The following is a 17,264-nucleotide window of genomic DNA, read 5'->3' on the forward strand; positions in this document are numbered from 1 at the left end:
TGCGTAGCTAACAAGCCTGGATGGACACAAGCTAACTGTTTGTGCAAATGTTAATGTTGGCTGGCTCTGTACTGCCTATCTCTACCACATGAATTATTCCAACTCCTCTTTATCATAAGCATAAGGAAGAGTAGACTGCAGTAAAATGCAAAACACAGTGCCACTGTGCTCCCCACTACATGCTATAGTTAAATCATTCTTATTACAAAATCATCTAGAAAGAGGTTTGGCACATAGTAGGTTGATGGCGAAAAAGTCTTTTTGAACAACAGTAGTGCTGCCACAATTCTCAAACTTAGGTTCTCAAGGCACTCTTTGGATATGGCAGTAACTGTCAGCCCCCGGACAACACACACACACCTTTCAGCCTCCCAAGCCAGGATGCTACCCCTTACGTATCACTCCATATGGACACACCTTCACACAAATCTTAATAGCATTTTTCTTACATTAACACACATGTGCCCTGCTTATCTCTGAGTCTGAAATTTAAGTACATCTGCAGACATCAAAAGGTTACATGCAGAGTTATAGCAGCCAGTGCTGACAGAGGCAAAACTGAGAGCAGTTGCTGCCCAACCATATTGAAGAGGTTCCTGTTCCATGCTCACCACACCAGCTAAAATAAATTAGCTGATTTACAGAAAATTAAAGACTTTTCAAGCAATATCAAAAAAACTTGCAGAGTAATTGCAAAAAGTGCAAATTGGAATCCCATCCTTATATTTTTATGTACTACATAGACATAATTATGAGTAAATAAAACAATTACCAGACACCTCCATCTGTCCAAACAAAAAACAGTTCAAGTTTGTAAATCTCAGTTGTTTCCACATACACAAAAATATGAACCGTGAGAGCCAAGACAGAGGATGGCTTGTGAGACATGGAACTGTGCTTTCCAACTAGTAGCTGATTATTCAAAACCCGAGATACTGGTTACTATCCCACTGTCCAAAGACAAGTATCAGCCAGCCAAGAAGCTTGCTTGGCTGACTGATCAGCCCCTGCTCTCACAGACAAGCGGTATACAACAGCTTAGTGACAGCATACAAAAGAAAAGAGACACAGCGGACATCAGTGTCAACAAGTGAAAGTGTGTGGGAAGCCAACTGCTCTGACCTGCTGTTAAGTGAAGTTGTTCAGTGGCCCACCTACAAGAGTTACGTACTCCCGAGTTAGTCTATTGCTTTCAGTTGTTAAAGCAGAAATAATTTAAGCATGAACAATTAACTCTGCTCTCAGAATAGATTTATTTGCCCAGTAAGCACTAACTGCAGCTTTGTGTGTGTGTGTGTGTGTGTGTGTGTGTGTGTGTGTGTGTGTACGGAGATCATCAGCAGGGAAAAAACTTGCCACATGTGAAAAATTCTCATCTTTTTCAAAAAAAAAAAAAAAAAAGAAAAAAAAAAACAAAAGAAAAAGAGGCACATTGAATATAACTAATTAATTTAATTCTGCTTTTATTTCTAGACAGAAATGCCATCAGAAGAACTAAGCTTCAGTCTCCTGTAGGGATGATTAGGAAGTTTGCTTTCACAAGCAAATGTGATAAAACTTCAGTGTCTGATAAACTTGTTACAATTAAGTTCCAGTTTTCTGTACTAAAGTCAGGTCCAGGCCACTTTCTAAATGTTAAGGGCTTCCCCAAAACACCTCAGAGGCAGCTACTGTATTTCTAACTCACTAACACAGTTGTTAGAACTTCAGCTGTTGTCAACCAGTTCTACCACACAGGCACTTAGAACAATTTCACTTGGGTAAAGATTCTTTAACCAGATTACCAATCAGCTTGAAGCGAACCATGAACAGACCCCTTGTTAGGCAGAAATGAAGACAAAATACCACGGACAGAAAAGTCAATTACATTTATCACTATTCCTTGCTAACAACTACAAACAGCCAAGAAACGCAGAACAATGTCTGTCAGAACTATTCTCTTTGACAAACTCAAGAAATTATCAGAAGCATTGAGATACTGTTTATTTTAGAATTCAGTACAGTCCTCCTTCATTCCCTGTGTCAGTAGAAGCCAGGAATAACTGCACACTAAATTCTGATTAGAATCCCCTACCACACTCAAAAAACAAACAAACAAGAAAAACTCTCTTTTCAACTGCCTCTCACTTTTCCCTCTATTATTTTTCCCTTTCCTATCTTACAGATCATTTAAGCCTTTAAAAAAAAAATCTTAATGAATTTCATATATAAAAAGCAGCTATTCTTAAAACTTTACATAGCTGATGTTCTTCCCAAGAAAAGTTTTCAGCTAACAAAGAAATAGCCTTTTCTTTAGAAACAGTAGTATTTCTGATTTTCTGTTGACAAATGTTCGGAGAGCAGATTATTTTCAATTTGCTCGTGCTTCCATTGACAGAACAGCTTTGGAAGGACTATGAAAGACTAGGTTACCAGGGCATTATGAAAGCATTAATGGCAAGTCAGAAGAAGTTAGAGAAATAAAATTCTTCAGTCGTACGTCAAAAACTCACACTCTGGTAAGTCACTCTACCATTTTTACAGTACTTTACATTAAAAAAGTAAAAAAACATATAGCAAACAGCTCACGTAAACACTTCACCTGTCACAGACAATAACTAAAGATTTGCTGGAAAGGCTACAAAAGTTAAAAGTAGTTTACACTGCCATAAAATACTGTACAACCTTCTCTTTTAATCATTTTCAGAGGTAAATGAACAGCTAGTCTTTCTAAATATTCATCTTTATCATCTGCTGAAAGGCCAACAAAAAATGCCAACTAAGGATAAGTATTTCTCTTTTTCTGAAAAGTGATTCCCATTAAGCAGCTTGATCTAACAGACAAATCTGACAAGAAAGAAAACAGTTGAGCTGCATGTAAACAGAAAGAAACGAGTTTTTGTTATGAAGTTATCTAAATCTCCATTATTTTAGCATAAAAAGATGTTTAAAAGGCAGACAAAAACGTTTCTTTGACCAGAAATATTATATATGACAACTCTAAGCATTAGATTCCCCAAATTAAGAAGAATAGTGGCAATTAAGCATTACTAAATTGAAGTTTTCAACTCACACTCTAAAGTTGCTGTAAAAGGAAACTGGAGGCAGAATCTATTTTCTTCCCATGTTTAACTATACAAGTATCAGACAATATTACACACAGCCCACACCACAGATAAGAAAATACTCTTTGACAAATGGTGTAATAAATATCAGAATTTGTCAGCATACTTAGAGACAGTTGAGGTATTTCCACTTAAAACACAAAAAACATCTTTCTGAATCGTGCTTAGATGTAATAATAACAGAAAGCTAAGATATTTTCTACAATTACTGAGATATTTGGGTAAATATTATCCACACAAGCATTTCAAATTGCATTACTTAATAAACAAAGCACATACCACTCTGGCTGCTCTTTCCTGAGATTCACACTTCCTGCAAAACCAAGGTCCAGTGGGTACTTGAACAATTCCATAGCAAGCTGTTTTGAACAAGATAAAATATTTCAGCAAATATAAGCAGCACTACAGTATAACTAATACTAAGCTCTTCTATAACATTCATATTGTAGATTTCAAAACATTTTACCCAAGTAAGTTGACATCTATACACTGTACATGAAATCCTACCAAAATGCCACCAGAAATAAAGTACAACACACTTCCACTTAAAAATATATATATTCATTATGAGTAAATAAAAAAAAGACTGATGACCTTGAGAAGTAATATAATCATTCAAAAGCAGCAGATGTTTGATATACAATCTGCTTTGCTATTTATTTACTAGCATAATGTGTAAAACAGCTTTACAATAACAAACATCTGTCGTTTGTTGTTAAGTGCTTTTAAGAGAAAACTAAAAGGAATTAACAAATCTCAGTTTCTCGTAATACATTCATACACTTGATTTCAATCAAGTTTTCCTACACTTTTTGAGTAACATAACTGATCTTAAATAGGCAATAAGAAACTGGACAAAGTTTGAAAGTTTGTTTTTCTCTTCTAAAAGCTCACATAGAGCTGCAAATATGACCTAAATGGAGCATCGCCGCTAGGGTCAGAGCGAACAATATCCAGCCTAAAAAAAATAAATTCTTACAAAAGAGAATTTGAGATATGCAGTTTTCTCTGCAAGACTGTCACCTGTGTTTTTATAGGATATAATAAAAAAGAGGTTTGAAAGGAAATTCCACAGAAAGAGTTTTTAAAGTTCATGTTTGGTATGCATGGATCAAAACTAAGAACTGTTGATGCATAAAGCTACAAGAATACAAGTAGTGAGTTTATTCAAATATCTGTATAAGTTTTATGACTAATACCTACAAGGAAGTCAAAATTTTTTCCTCAAAAATATAGCTTGAATCTGTTATTGTACTTTTAATCTCAATTACCTTATTGTATTTTCTTTATATAGAATTGCTGGTTTAACTGTGTTACTAACCCTTAAAAAAAGAAAGAAAGAAAAAGAAAGAGAGAGCTGATAAATCAGCAGTTAAGAGAAAAAGCAAAGATGGAATTAGTATCCACTAGTAACTGGTTTATGTTAGCCTGAAGGCGAGGGGGAAGGGGAAGGGAAGGAGGAGGAGGAGGAAGTAATGCTGTAGGAATAGTATTGTGTCATATAACACATCTGGCTAATACACCTTTCCTTCTACAAAGAAAAGTCAACTAAATTATTTCCTATTAGATGCATAAATATAGTCATTCTAAGATCAGTTGTCAGATTTCAAATACACTATTCAAGTACTGACAGACCAAACTATCTTGATAACCTCTTTTTACTGTACAATAAAGTTCTTTTAACATTAAAGAAAACATCTTGTTTTAGTTGCATTTATATTAAGTACAGATGGGGGGGACTTCGAATTCCTTTTTAGAGATTAAGTGGGGGGCTCTGAATGTGCAATCACACATTTAAATTAGCAAGAGACGGTGCAGAGTAAGAACCTAATTATAGACCTCAACTCAAGAGACAGGGTTGGCAATTAGATCCAAGCAACGCAAGTTGGGTGAGGGCACAAAGTTCAAGTGAAGTTTTTACACTCTGTTACATTTGCAGATATATCTGGAGCCTAAAAAAAGAAAAACCACCACAGGTTTGCACTCTGACATGCTGCAATATTCTCTATATTCCATGCCTTCCTTAGGTTTATACTTCTACTACTATATGAAGCTCTAAACACACAAAGAGATTTTGTCCTCCACAACTTGCCAATGGCTCAATTTTGAAGAGAAGATTCTTCTGAACCAATTAAAAAAATTACTGCAGTTCAGAAAGTCTCATGAGTAATACTCATGCCTGGATTCCAAAGGAAAACTACCAGTTTTGATCACAAGGACTACCCATTTTAATCGCCCTATGGAAAGAAATTTTAAAGTGGACATGCCTCCTCTATCACATTAATGTGACACATCAGATTCAATGTGTAGCACATTAATGATACAGTAAATCAAGAAATACAGTTCTTTCTTTCTCAAAACCTCTACCACAGCACCTAGCTGCAGAAGAAGCAATATTTTGCACACTTACTTTCAGACTCAAATCCAGATTTGGACCTGCATTTAAAAAGAGAAGAACGATACGCTTGTACCCAATTTACTGAAGTCTCTTCCTACATGAGAAGCACTTCCTAAAACAGGCTTTCATTGTCCATCACTTCACCTTTGTTGTACCACACTTCAGCTCCATGGGTACTGGAGTGTTAGAACACCAAATTCGCTCATAGAATTCTCTCACAGATACTATTAGTGGGGCTCTAGACACAAATAAAGATGCCCAAGATAATACAAGAATAATATTAGTATAGGTAGGATTTCTGAAAGTATTCATACTGGGGGAGGGGTGTCAATATTCCAAAATTCACAAAAGCAAAGAGTTAGCTTACTGGTTAACAATACTTTGCTCTTAAGACAGCAGAATACCAACTGATTCATAACCAGACTAATTTCATATACCCTGTTCTCTCTGCCTTCAATCTGACATTAATAGGAATAATTGATTTTTTTGCAGCTCTCCTTATGTTGTGACTGATTCCTAATTATTTCTTGCCAGTTTATAAAGGAACATATACCTAAAGTAAATTATCTTTATACTGTGTTATCTTCAACACAAGTCATATATTATTAAACTGAGCATGAGACATGTCAGCACTGTTTTCACATATGCTAGCTATCCAGGCTAACTAATTGGATTTAGGATTTTATCTTTGTCTCTCCTCCAATTTGTTCACCATCTACTGAATTCACCTGATTGGGAGTTGATGCAAAGACAGTACCATGTTACTCCTTATTTCTGCTACCCATTTAAAGCAAAAGCCATCATAACTTCCTTTTTTTTTTTTTTTTTTAATATAAACAGCAGAATCCAGTCTCTCCCTTTGCTCTCAAAAGAAGGGTCAACCCACTGACAGAAACAAAACAATCACACATACCCAGAACATGCCAGCTCCTGAGCTGAGCTGGAAACCAACCAAACAGCTTCCACTAATCCAAACAAATCCAGCATCAGCCATTAAGGCTAGCACCCTCCCCCTGCAGAACCACAACAGGAAGTCTCTTCATCTAACAGGCAACATCAGCCAAATGACATTCAAGGAAAGGCAGGCGGAGGAAGAAATCACATGACAGCTAAGTCTTTCTTACATACTGCTGTATCCCGTTTCTAAAAACTTTCCTTGTTTTCAGTCTGCCCCTCAAATAGTTTTTTTTTTTAATTATTGTTATTTTGGGTGAAATAGGTTTGCGAAAGGCAGCAGGGACTGAGCATAGGAAGAAAGAAACAAAGCAGTAACTGCCAGAATAGAGATTAATAAGTTATGGAAAGAAGGAATGGAGTTTTACCTTGGCGTTGGACCGGTACAGCTGAAATTGTTAACAGGATGCAAAGACAGATTGGGAAGATAAATATACAAAACGAAAAGAGGAGAAAGAGGAGGAGAAAAAAAGACCAAAAGATAAGGGGGGGTCTCCTTCTAATAGTCATGATATAAGAAGTCTCGCATAGGGGAAAGGACAGACAGACTGGAAGTCTACAGGATGACAGGACGGGCCAAACCAGAAAGCGCATGGCAGCAGACACGGGGAGATAACAAGCAGGAGCTCCGTTCGGGGCGGGGGGAAGAGGGAGAGGAAACAGGCGCAAGAGAAGGGGAGAGGGAACACCAGGAAGGAAGTAGCGAGGCTGGAGGCCGGGCCAGGCGACCTGGCACTCGCTCGCCTACTCACCTTGATGCACTGCGACATTGCAGCCGTGCCCGTCGCAGTAGACGAGCGGGTTCTCGGCCCAGCCCCTCTCGTCGGAGCACACGCAGCAGCCGCCGATCATCTCCTTCATGCTATTGGAGAACTCGCCCTCCAGTGACACAGGCAGCAGCAGCGGCTCGCTAGAGACCATCTAAGGGTTAAAAACACCGTCGTCAACAACACACACGCGCGCACACACACTCTATCCTCTGCCTGCCCCCTCCCCCGGCGGTGTCTCCCCTCAGTCACTCAGCCGCCGCCGCCGCCACCGCCGCCACGGCAATGATCTAGGGCCCATGACGGCTGACTGAGAGTCTCTTCTCGCCCCCGCCCGACCAACCGGCCAGGCTGTGTCAGTCACGCCAGCACACGGGGGCAGCCCGGCGGCAGTACAGTGAGGAGGGCACCCCGCAGCAGGCAGGCAGGCGGCGGAGCGGAGCGGGGCCGGCGCGCAGGCGCACTGCGCGCCCCTGCAGGCAAGGCCGCGGCCTGGGCCTCCTCGCGATGGTTCACCAGCCGCCCGCGGCGCGTGAGCCGTTCGCGCTCCCCCCGCCCCCCAACGGCTCCAACGGCCGCGCCGAGAGAGCGTGCGCGAGCGGCGCCCCGCAGGACCGCCCGCCCGCCCTCGCCTCGCCTCGCCCCCCTCCCGCGTGAGAGCGCGCGGCGCGGCGCGGCGCGGCCCGGCCGGGAAGCGCCGGCTCTCGCCGCCACCTGAGGTGCGAGCGGCGCGGCCCGCCCGTCCGCGGCCGCCGCTCGCGCACCCACCTCGGCGTGCTGCCACTCGCCGTCCCCCGGGCGAGCCATCTCGCCAGCCCCCGGCGGGGCGGGCCGGGCCGGGCCGGGCGGCGCGCCTCAAGGCAGCCCGTGCGCCGCCGCCGCCCTTGCCAGGCCCGGCGCGCGTCAGCCGGGCTGGCGGCTGCCCCCCTCCCTGCCTGCCTGCCTGCCTGCCTGCCTGCCTGCGCGGCGCTCGCGTGTGGGGGAGGCGGCAGGCATGCGCCCCGCTCCCACCCGCGATGTCACTCTGCTCATGCCCCCTTCAGGATGGCTGGAGGACTCGCCCCCGTTCCCGCCCTCCCCTCCCACCCCGCAGAAATCATTTTTACTATCTTGTTTATTTTCCCCCTGATGTGACTGCAGGACTAATGCATTCCCACTCCCAACTTTTATTATCCTGTTTATATCCCCTCAGTGTGCCTGCAGGATTAATCCATTCCTGCTATTACTCTGCTTCCCCGCCCTCACCACAACTTTTACTATTTTATTTTCCCTTCGATGGGACTGCAAAACCAATGCATTATTAATCCCACCCTTTCTTCTCCCCTAAAACACTTGCCATGTGGATGTCGCTGCCGCAACAGCGAAAAGTGATGTTGAGTGGAAGATAGGGCAGGCAGAGCAAGCAGGCAGGCCACAGGCACACAAAAACAAACATTTCTTTTAAACACAGCTGTTCTCTACTTTTGCTTAGAGGTGGACAGTCCTTTCTAAAAGTTGTGTGGGGTTTTTTTTTTTTCTTTCTTGATTAAAAAAAAATCTGTTGTCTCTTCTAATTGAAGAAAAAAAAAAGCTGGAGGAGAGAGGGTTGAGGTGGGCAGCAGAGAGGAAAATCTCAGGCTATTCAGTTCCCCATTGAAAGCAGGTATGCCTGCAGCAGAAGGAACTAATTGTGGTGATTGTTGGCAGCATAGAGAAATTAAATGCAGCCTTGCAAAATTCTGCTCCCTCACTTGCCCCAGGGCCGGTGTTTATTATTTATTTATTTAGTGTTGGGCGACTAAGATATCATTGATTTATCTTCATTATCATGCTAAAAGGCAGGGAAGCAGAATTTGTGCAAGGACTGTATATTTTCATGATGATTTTGCAAGGCCAGCTTAGTTGATTTGGTATCTGCGTAAATTGCTACTGAATTATATACATTCCTGCAAGTGTCGCTACCTAGACCTATATATCCAGGGTTGGTTATATTTTATAAATTGTTAACTAATAAAACATCTGCACTTGCGTAGGGGAGTATGAAGAACTGCTGTGTGGGAGAGGTGGGATGTGCACAACTCTACCCCCTAGAGACATCTGACTGCAGTTTGTATGCAGGATATCTTAGGTCAAGCTCTTTTCTCTCCCTGAAAGTTTTAAGTTAAATTATTTAGATAGAAGAAGAATGGAAGCAAAAGAAAAAGGAAGATGAAGGTAGCTTCCTTTATAAAGGGCCCAGCCAAACACGTGATTAACACAGCCATTCCAGCCTCACATTCTAAACATTTCTCCATAAGGGGGTATGTTCCAATGTCCTCCATAGTTTAAAAATTTTTAAGGCAAATGTAGAAAAAAGAAAAAAAGTGGGGGGAGGCTTGGAACATAGTATGTTTCAGTTTGTGTAAAATCATTCCATGATTGCTCTCAAAAAAAGACAAAAAAAAACAACAAAATATCCTATCTTAACAGTGAAAAATAAAATTTTGAACATAAAACTGTTCATGTTATACAACATACTTACATGACTATTTTTATTACTTTTAAAGCTTGTAAAAATACTCTGAAAATTGCAGGTGCAAGCAATTACTGCGTAAGGAAACAAAGCAATTAATACATCCCAGCGTTTTAAAAAAACGCAAATTATTTGAAGCTGATAGATACAGTGTCCTAGCCCTTCTTCATTCTTGTCAAGAAAATGACATCTAATTTAAAAAGCATTCTCAATGATTCTGTTAACCCTGACAAGAATAAAATCACAATATAACAGCATATCTCTCCTTTATTTTCCTGACAGGTAAATGAAAATAAGTATCCTTTTAAAATTAAAATATAGTAAATATATTATATTTTAATTTGTTGGATAAATTTATACATATGGTAAAACTTGTAACAAATAATTGTAAATTTTTCTCATAGATTGTATTTTAATTTATTTGGTATGTCTTTCTGCAATTTTTTCTTTGAAAAGCAACTAGTACCTTTCCTAGATCTTTCTTTTTGTAATATTACCTATTTAAAGGATTACTTTTTAGTTTTATAAGAAGCATCGTCAAAGGAAAAATAAATCACTTTGCAACAGCTTAATTAAAACTGCACCAAGGCAACAAGAATATATTTTTGAAAAACTTACTATATAGTTTGCAAATAAAAATATTTTAATCTCATGCTATGTAACACAAGAGCTCAGTAGTAAGCAGCCTGAAATTTTGCTTAGTCAAAATTTAGTCAAGTCTAATTCGAATTATTTGATAAAGCATTTGTTTTATTTTAAATAGATTTCTGTTTAATGCTTTCAATAGAAATAATATACATAGCCTGAAATAAACTCTATGATAACTATCTTCTGATATTGTGTAATATTTGATGGAAAAATTTAGATAACGTCTTGATAGTTCTGTAAAACAATCATTTAGAGGAGACCTTTGAAATGCAAAGTAGGAAAAGAAATACATTACCACTAAATAAATACTGCAAATACTAAGCCTGTAACAGCTATGGAATCAGAACATAGAATCTTGTAACGTATATGTTCTTATGATTGTAGTATTTAATAAGCACTGACATGACACAGAAGGCCAAATTTTCTTTATATAAAAATCCGGCCTGTCCTTCTTAAGGTGATATATAAGGGATTAGAATAATTAGAGAGAAATATAATTCAGTGCATAAAAATGAGTAATTTCATTGTAAATTTAAATGCAAAGAGAAAATCTAATTCTCCTAAGGGAACCTACAAAACCTAGAATATAACTAAGTTATATTACAAAAAAGATGCAACAAGGTGATACATTTTCTTAATTTTTAAGCTTGTAGATACTTTCACAGATAGAATGAATACAGAAGTGAATGAAAATTACACTCTCCAAATGAAAAATGTTTTTAAAACTTTAAAGGATTCCTCACGAAAATGTTAATACATATTACTATGCCATATCGTAGTTTTATTAACAAAGTAAGGAGGTATTCACCTTTAATTTTTACTAGTAGTTAATTCCAACCGTAATGCTAAGATTATCTTTTGGAATATTTGCATTAAATTTCACTGATTTTTTTTATAGCATGTACAAAATCATATTTTAAGGTTGTTAGTGAATAAAATAAAGCATTGAGCAAGAAAATGTCTTTCATTTGCAAAACTGTTTTATCAGTTGGATGTAATCCTCAGAAGAGTCCTTCAGGAATAGCAGAAAAAGCATAATTTTTATACAAAATGTATGCTGTATTAGAAAACACCAATTGGTATTGGGAGTTGGAATTTTAGAGTGGGAAACTGACTTCTTCATAGAAAGCAAATTTCTCATGGCAATTTTTAGTGCATTTTCAAATTGGGTCTTTGTGGAGAAAGCTTTCATCTTCATCTATGTACGAAAGGACATGCACTACAGCTAAAGAGATGCAACTGAAAATATGAAAACTGCAATAACTTACTTATACTCAATATGTAGACCAATGCATCTCTTGTTTATCTATTTAAAATACACTGATTTTTGTTTGCTTTTTGTTTCTTTGTATTTAAATCATTAACAGTCTTCATCAAAATACATTTTTATCATGGGTATTTGCTTTATTCAGAGGAAAGCAGCAGCAAAATGGTCACTTTATACAAAATAAAATGTGACTCTTGTGTGTTGACCTTTGCATGTAGTGTGTTTTAAATGGCAGACTGGCTTAGATACACCAAATTATTTCTATCCATGATCAGTTATGAAGGATATAGTATGTCTACAGAACCCTCATTAAAAGTGTTAATGTATCTTTATATGCTTATTCTTAAATTAAACCGAGAAAGAGCTAAGTTTTCTTTTTCCCTCTATTCTTTAATATAAATGATCAGATCAGTATATGACACCTCTCCAAATGCAATTTACTGAATAATTAAAATGCTTTAATATTTAAGATATAGTCACTTCTTAGTGACTATATATGACTATGGGTTTGTGTATTATATGTTTACACATTATGCAAGTACAGGTAGCAGCATCAAAGGTCATATCAGTGCATCTCCTAGACACTATGCCTCTTCATATATTGTGCTATTTACTGTTGTGTGAACATAATCACAAATTTTGTAATTATTTAGACTGCAAAGAAAGGGAGACGTAATTCCACCAACTATTGTATTCATTTGCTTGCTTTTAATTGTACTATCACCTTTGGAGACTTTGGTGAATTCCACTTAACTGGCAGCAATGGATAAAATTGGTGGTTTTCAAGTACTGCTTCTGTTACTAATGTTGGCATTTAAATGTTAATTTCAGACTGAGGTTTACTGTAAACATGAAGCAAGGGATTTTCATTGAAAGAACAATCTCCAACCAAAATTCTAAGTAAAGGAATCCTAGCACAGGATATTTTCAAGCATGATGATTATTTCCTTTTAAAAGATTTAACTTTCCCTAAGTGATAGAAGTTAAAGATTTGAATGTGTCAGTTAATTTAAAATTCTCTACATTAAAAAGGTATTTAAATGTTAACTACATTTTTATGTGAGTCAAGTCTGATGATAATTACAGTAAGAGACAAAAGAACCTGAAATAAACTTCTGGCAAACCATATTGAATATTAATGCTGTGTTAATCCCTGAAAAGGTGGGTTAGTAAACTCTGGAATTTAGATTGTATGCAACTTAAACATAATGCAGGGCTTTTCTTTAAAGAAGACTTCATTTCAAAGCTTAGATTTCTGAGAGGTATGTATTAATTCATTGGATTTTTATTAAATACGTTTACATAGCATCATATCAAAACCAAGCCTCAGATTACTTTTCTGTAGGCATATCTCCATGTAGGACTTGCTAAATTAACATTCCATATAAATTAATAGCTTTTATTCATGTTTGTTGTGCCACGCTTAGTAGCATAGTGTGTCATAGGTCACATTTATTTGATTTCAATTTAGGGATTGTATCTGTACTGCATCTTAAATACAAGAAATTACACGCTGAATTTCTTACCAAATATCTTAAATATATACTTTTTTAGATGGATTCATATAAACAAAATAAATGTATGTAATATAGGCGTGGGAAAAGAAAAGCTGGTTTGTTATATGCTAAAGCAAATTGGAGTAAATCAACCGCATCCATGGACTGTATAAGCAATACTACTCTGCTTTTCCCAGTACCATTTCGGCAAAACAATGTTACTTTTTTATTTAAAGTGTTTTCTTCTCAACAAGGGGCCACCACTTCCCAATCTCAAAAACACGCCCCTGAATATGTTAATTAATTGTATTGTGTCTCGAAAAGAAAGAGGTTGCCAAATGCAATAAAAAGTCTTTCGATCCACAAGCTCCGTTCCCACTGCTAGTTACCATCTAATTTCAATTCTACATATGTAAACATACATGCATTTTCTCTATGTATGATTTTGATCATTAAAAACTGCCCAAGAGCGAAAGTCAAACTTGACCACATAGGGTGTATCTGGGAAGCTTAACATTCCTAGCGAATTAAGTGCGCAAGCCTCGGATCACTTTTTGTCAGTCTTACTGTGGTACTTCAGAGTCGGAATGCGGGTAATTTTTATATCGTGGTACTTCCCAATTAAAAGCAACAACAATGCTCCTTTGTAAAAAACTTCATACATATGAAATATGTCAACACATTGCATACAAATACAAAATAGAGAACAAAAAATGGCAACAAACGGTCTTCCCCTGACTATTTTTTAATCTTCCCTTTCAGTAAGAGTTTTCAAATAGCAATATATTGTTCTAGTAAATACAAGAGCCTTAAATGTCCTTTTGAATAACGCTTTCTAAATTTGTAGTTACCTTTTGAAAATTGCCAAGCAGTAATTAAGAGTAAACACATCTCCAGAATACTCAAGTAGGAGAAGAAACAAAAAATCTTTCTTTCCTTGATTTTAAAGTTAATGCCTTTAATTATTAGCACGGTGGTGTTTTCCTATTAAATATTACTTGCATCTTCAGCTTTCAAGTAACATCGATGCTTTTTACCACCTAAACTGAATTGAGCTTTTATTTGGAGGCGTCCCACAAAAGACCGCAAGTTTACAAAGAGTGAAAGAGAAATCTCCAACTGTATTATCTTAAACAATGACTGCAAGCATGCAACTTCCCAAGTGTGGGGGGAAAGAGAGTCAGTTAAGAATTATTTTTAACTAGGTGATTCCCACAAACATCCTCCTCTAACCTCTTTTACTTGCTGCTCACAGTCTTTGTAAAACGTTAATTTCTTGGCGATACATAAGAAAACATTTAAACATCAGTTGTAAACGTTTAAAATAAATTCTCGTGCACTCTGAAATTACTCGCTACAATCACAGTTCTCCCAGAAAGGTTTTCTTTTTTTCTTACTAGCTCTCTAGAAATTCTTCCCTCATTACAAACACGAGCCTCTAGCCACATTAATATCTAAGAAACAACGTGCAAAGACTTTTTTTTCCTTAAAAAGTGAGGGCACTTGTTGGAAATTTTCTTGAACATCAAGTTAGTTAATTCTTCTCTATGGAAGTGTATGAGAAAGTCCAGGTCTGAATGGTGTGTTAAAACAATTTATTTCTATTTTCTGAAAAAAAAAGAGACAAAACCACTTTTCCTATATTTTTTTAAAAAAAATCTCAAAGCTACATACAACAATCATAAAAAAAAAAAATCCAGACTTCATGGTGCTTGTTCGAAAAAACAAGATAAGATTAATTTTCGTTTTTACAAACAAAACATAAATACGTGTTTTTTTTTTTTTTTTCCAAATTTTCTTCGCCTAGATTTATTATTCCAAATCCTGTGGTTCGGAGTTGTTGCTCCCAACTTCTTAAAGTCAAGTCCTGTTCTAAAATCCACCCCCGAACAGATGTTACTTTATGTACAAATCCACTACTACAGCAGGATTTTTTTTTTTTTTTTTTTTTTTTTTGTTACCTTTCAAGTAACACGTGAGTTACAGCCTCACTGGAGCTCCCTTAGTGCACGGCGCTCCTACACAGTCCTCTCTACTTATTTACCAGGCTGCCGAGCGAGGAGAGCGCGAGCTCGCCGTGGCCGGCCGCGCTGGAAGCTGCAAGGCCAAGCGCGCGCGGCGGGAGCCCCCCGCCCCGCCGGGCCGCGGCGCGCGGGCTGCGCGGCCGCCGGCGCCCTGCGAACAATGGGCAGCGCCCGCGCCCGCCGCCGGCTGCCGCGCTGCGCTGCGCTGCGCCGCGCTGCGCCGCGCCCCGCCTGCTGCCCGCTGCCGCGGCAGCCCACCCCGCTTCCTGGCTGCTGCTGCTGCGGCCTGACCTCCCCGTGTGCGTCTGTGTTTGCTTTCCTCTGGCTCACCTTCCCCGGCCCATCCCGCTCACGGGAGACCCTCGCTCACCCTTCACACTCCCCAGACAAGTCTGTCAGGTCACCGTCGTGCTCCTGAGGGCACCCACGTATTTACTCTTTCAGCTACTCACCCTCAAACTCTATCACCCTCAGCGCAAAGCGTGCTAGGGGGTGAGGGGGATTACTGAGCTGGCCTGCAGCCAGCTGCTCTCCGGAGCCTATCCCGGGGTCGGCGGGCCGGGCAGCGCGGCCTATGAGAGCCCTCACGGCTCCACTTGCTGCCCCTGACCCCCTGCCAGCTGGCCCCGCTCCTGCCTGCTCCCTCGCATACCATGAGCACTACCAGCAGGAGAGGAGGAAGCACTACAAACACTCAACCTGGACGCTGCAGTGCTCGCTTCTTCCCTTCAGGGGACGGTGCTGCACACAAAAGACGGCTCAGCATTGTTCTCCTCCCTGACCCCCAAATCCCCTCTTCCCCGCCGCAGAGAGGGGGCTGGAGGAACCCGCAGGGAAGGCGAAGCGCCGGGGAGCCGCGGAGAGGCCGGCTGCCTCCAGCGCGGGCCCTGCTGGAGCCTCCCCTGCCTTCGCTGCCTCTCCGCAAACTCGCGGGGCGCAGTGCCCGGCGGCCTGCCGGCGCCCCCGCGCCTCCTGCGCGACAGTCCCGGGCGCTGCACCCGTCCCTTCACCTAAAAATTCCTCCAAGCCTCTAAGGGCCCTCTTCCGATTTTAATAACCGAGCACAGCAGCAGATCATTTTCCCCCTCTTTTTTTTTGGGGGGTGGTAGTGGTGGTGGATCACTTTGCATAGAGTTACGTTTCCAGGGAACCTCCTTCTCTGATTTCTACACGGATACAAACATTTCACGTATACACATGAAAAAAAAATGTACCAAAGAAGCACATTATTTGAGGATTTCGTTCCCCAAATGTATGCTGAACACGCTACTTTTTCAATCTGATTGCCTTGGCATTGGGGGAGTGAGTTGTATGTGAACTGTAAGGCTCTATTTTGCCGTTTGCTATTCAGAGTCCAACAAAATCAAGTCTTTCTCTCCGCCACGTTAAAAACAACAAATAACAGAAAACACGGCATCAGGAGCTAGCGAAAAACTCAAAGCAAGCAAGGAAGAGAGGGGGAACTACATATGACATTAAGGAAAAACCATGACTTGATTTAAATAATTGCATAATATTAGGATTTAACTTATAAATGTTTACATTTGGGTGATTTGATTAATGTCACATTTGATTTCCTTAAAGCCACTGACAAGGTACTTTAAAACATGAGATTAACGTCTACCAATAATATTCAACAGGCAAATCCTCTTCCAGGCTTCCTATCTTTCTCCCCAAACAGAAGCAGGTAAGTATATAATTTCCTTCAACTGATAATTTTTTTTTTCCCCAAGTCGCGGCTGACGTCCTTTCTGCGATCTCGTAGAGCAGCCTGCAGCGCAGCCGTGCCCGCGCCCGGCTCGCTCTCCTCGGCCACAAGGACCCTCCAAGTCCTGCAGCGCCCTTTGTGCTGCTTTAAGCTCCCTTGACCCCCCCCCTCCCTCCTCCTTTGCGCTGAAATTTCCTCTCCCCAGCGCTTCTTTTTTAGGAGAAAAAGCCGTTGTGTGCGGGTCTCGGTCCCCTCCTCACACGGAAGGGCTCTACGGCCCTCAGCCCTCGCTCGCCCTGCAGCCCGCTCTCCGCCTCCTGCCGTACTGCACGGCGGCCTCGGGAGCGCCGCTCGGGGCAGGCAGCGGCCGCTCCTCGCACGTGCCCGCCGCCCGGCACTACTCCACC

The 17,264-nt window shown here is 40.3% G+C and overlaps 1 protein-coding gene across 4 annotated transcripts in view; it reads right to left on the bottom strand.

Annotated features, from left to right (window-relative positions):
- MLLT10 (MLLT10 histone lysine methyltransferase DOT1L cofactor) overlaps positions 1-8,010 on the bottom strand; it is a 130,836-nt gene extending 122,826 nt beyond the window's left edge. For 2 of the 4 annotated variants that reach the window (XM_062569038.1, XM_062569036.1), the window contains exons 1-2: positions 7,209-7,730; positions 3,384-3,463 (exon numbers count right to left, since the gene is read on the bottom strand). In XM_062569038.1, the coding sequence (XP_062425022.1) occupies positions 3,384-3,463; positions 7,209-7,377 (249 nt within the window). In that variant the 5' untranslated portion in view covers positions 7,378-7,730. Of the gene's footprint in view, positions 1-3,383; positions 3,464-7,208; positions 7,731-7,991 lie in introns of those variants that run through there. The other 2 variants (XM_062569034.1, XM_062569035.1) reach the window with 2 other exon arrangements.
- Between the last annotated feature and the right edge of the window lie 9,254 nt (positions 8,011-17,264).

Source organism: Rhea pennata, chromosome 2, assembly GCF_028389875.1.
Source record: "Rhea pennata isolate bPtePen1 chromosome 2, bPtePen1.pri, whole genome shotgun sequence".
Lineage (NCBI taxonomy): Eukaryota > Metazoa > Chordata > Aves > Rheiformes > Rheidae > Rhea > Rhea pennata.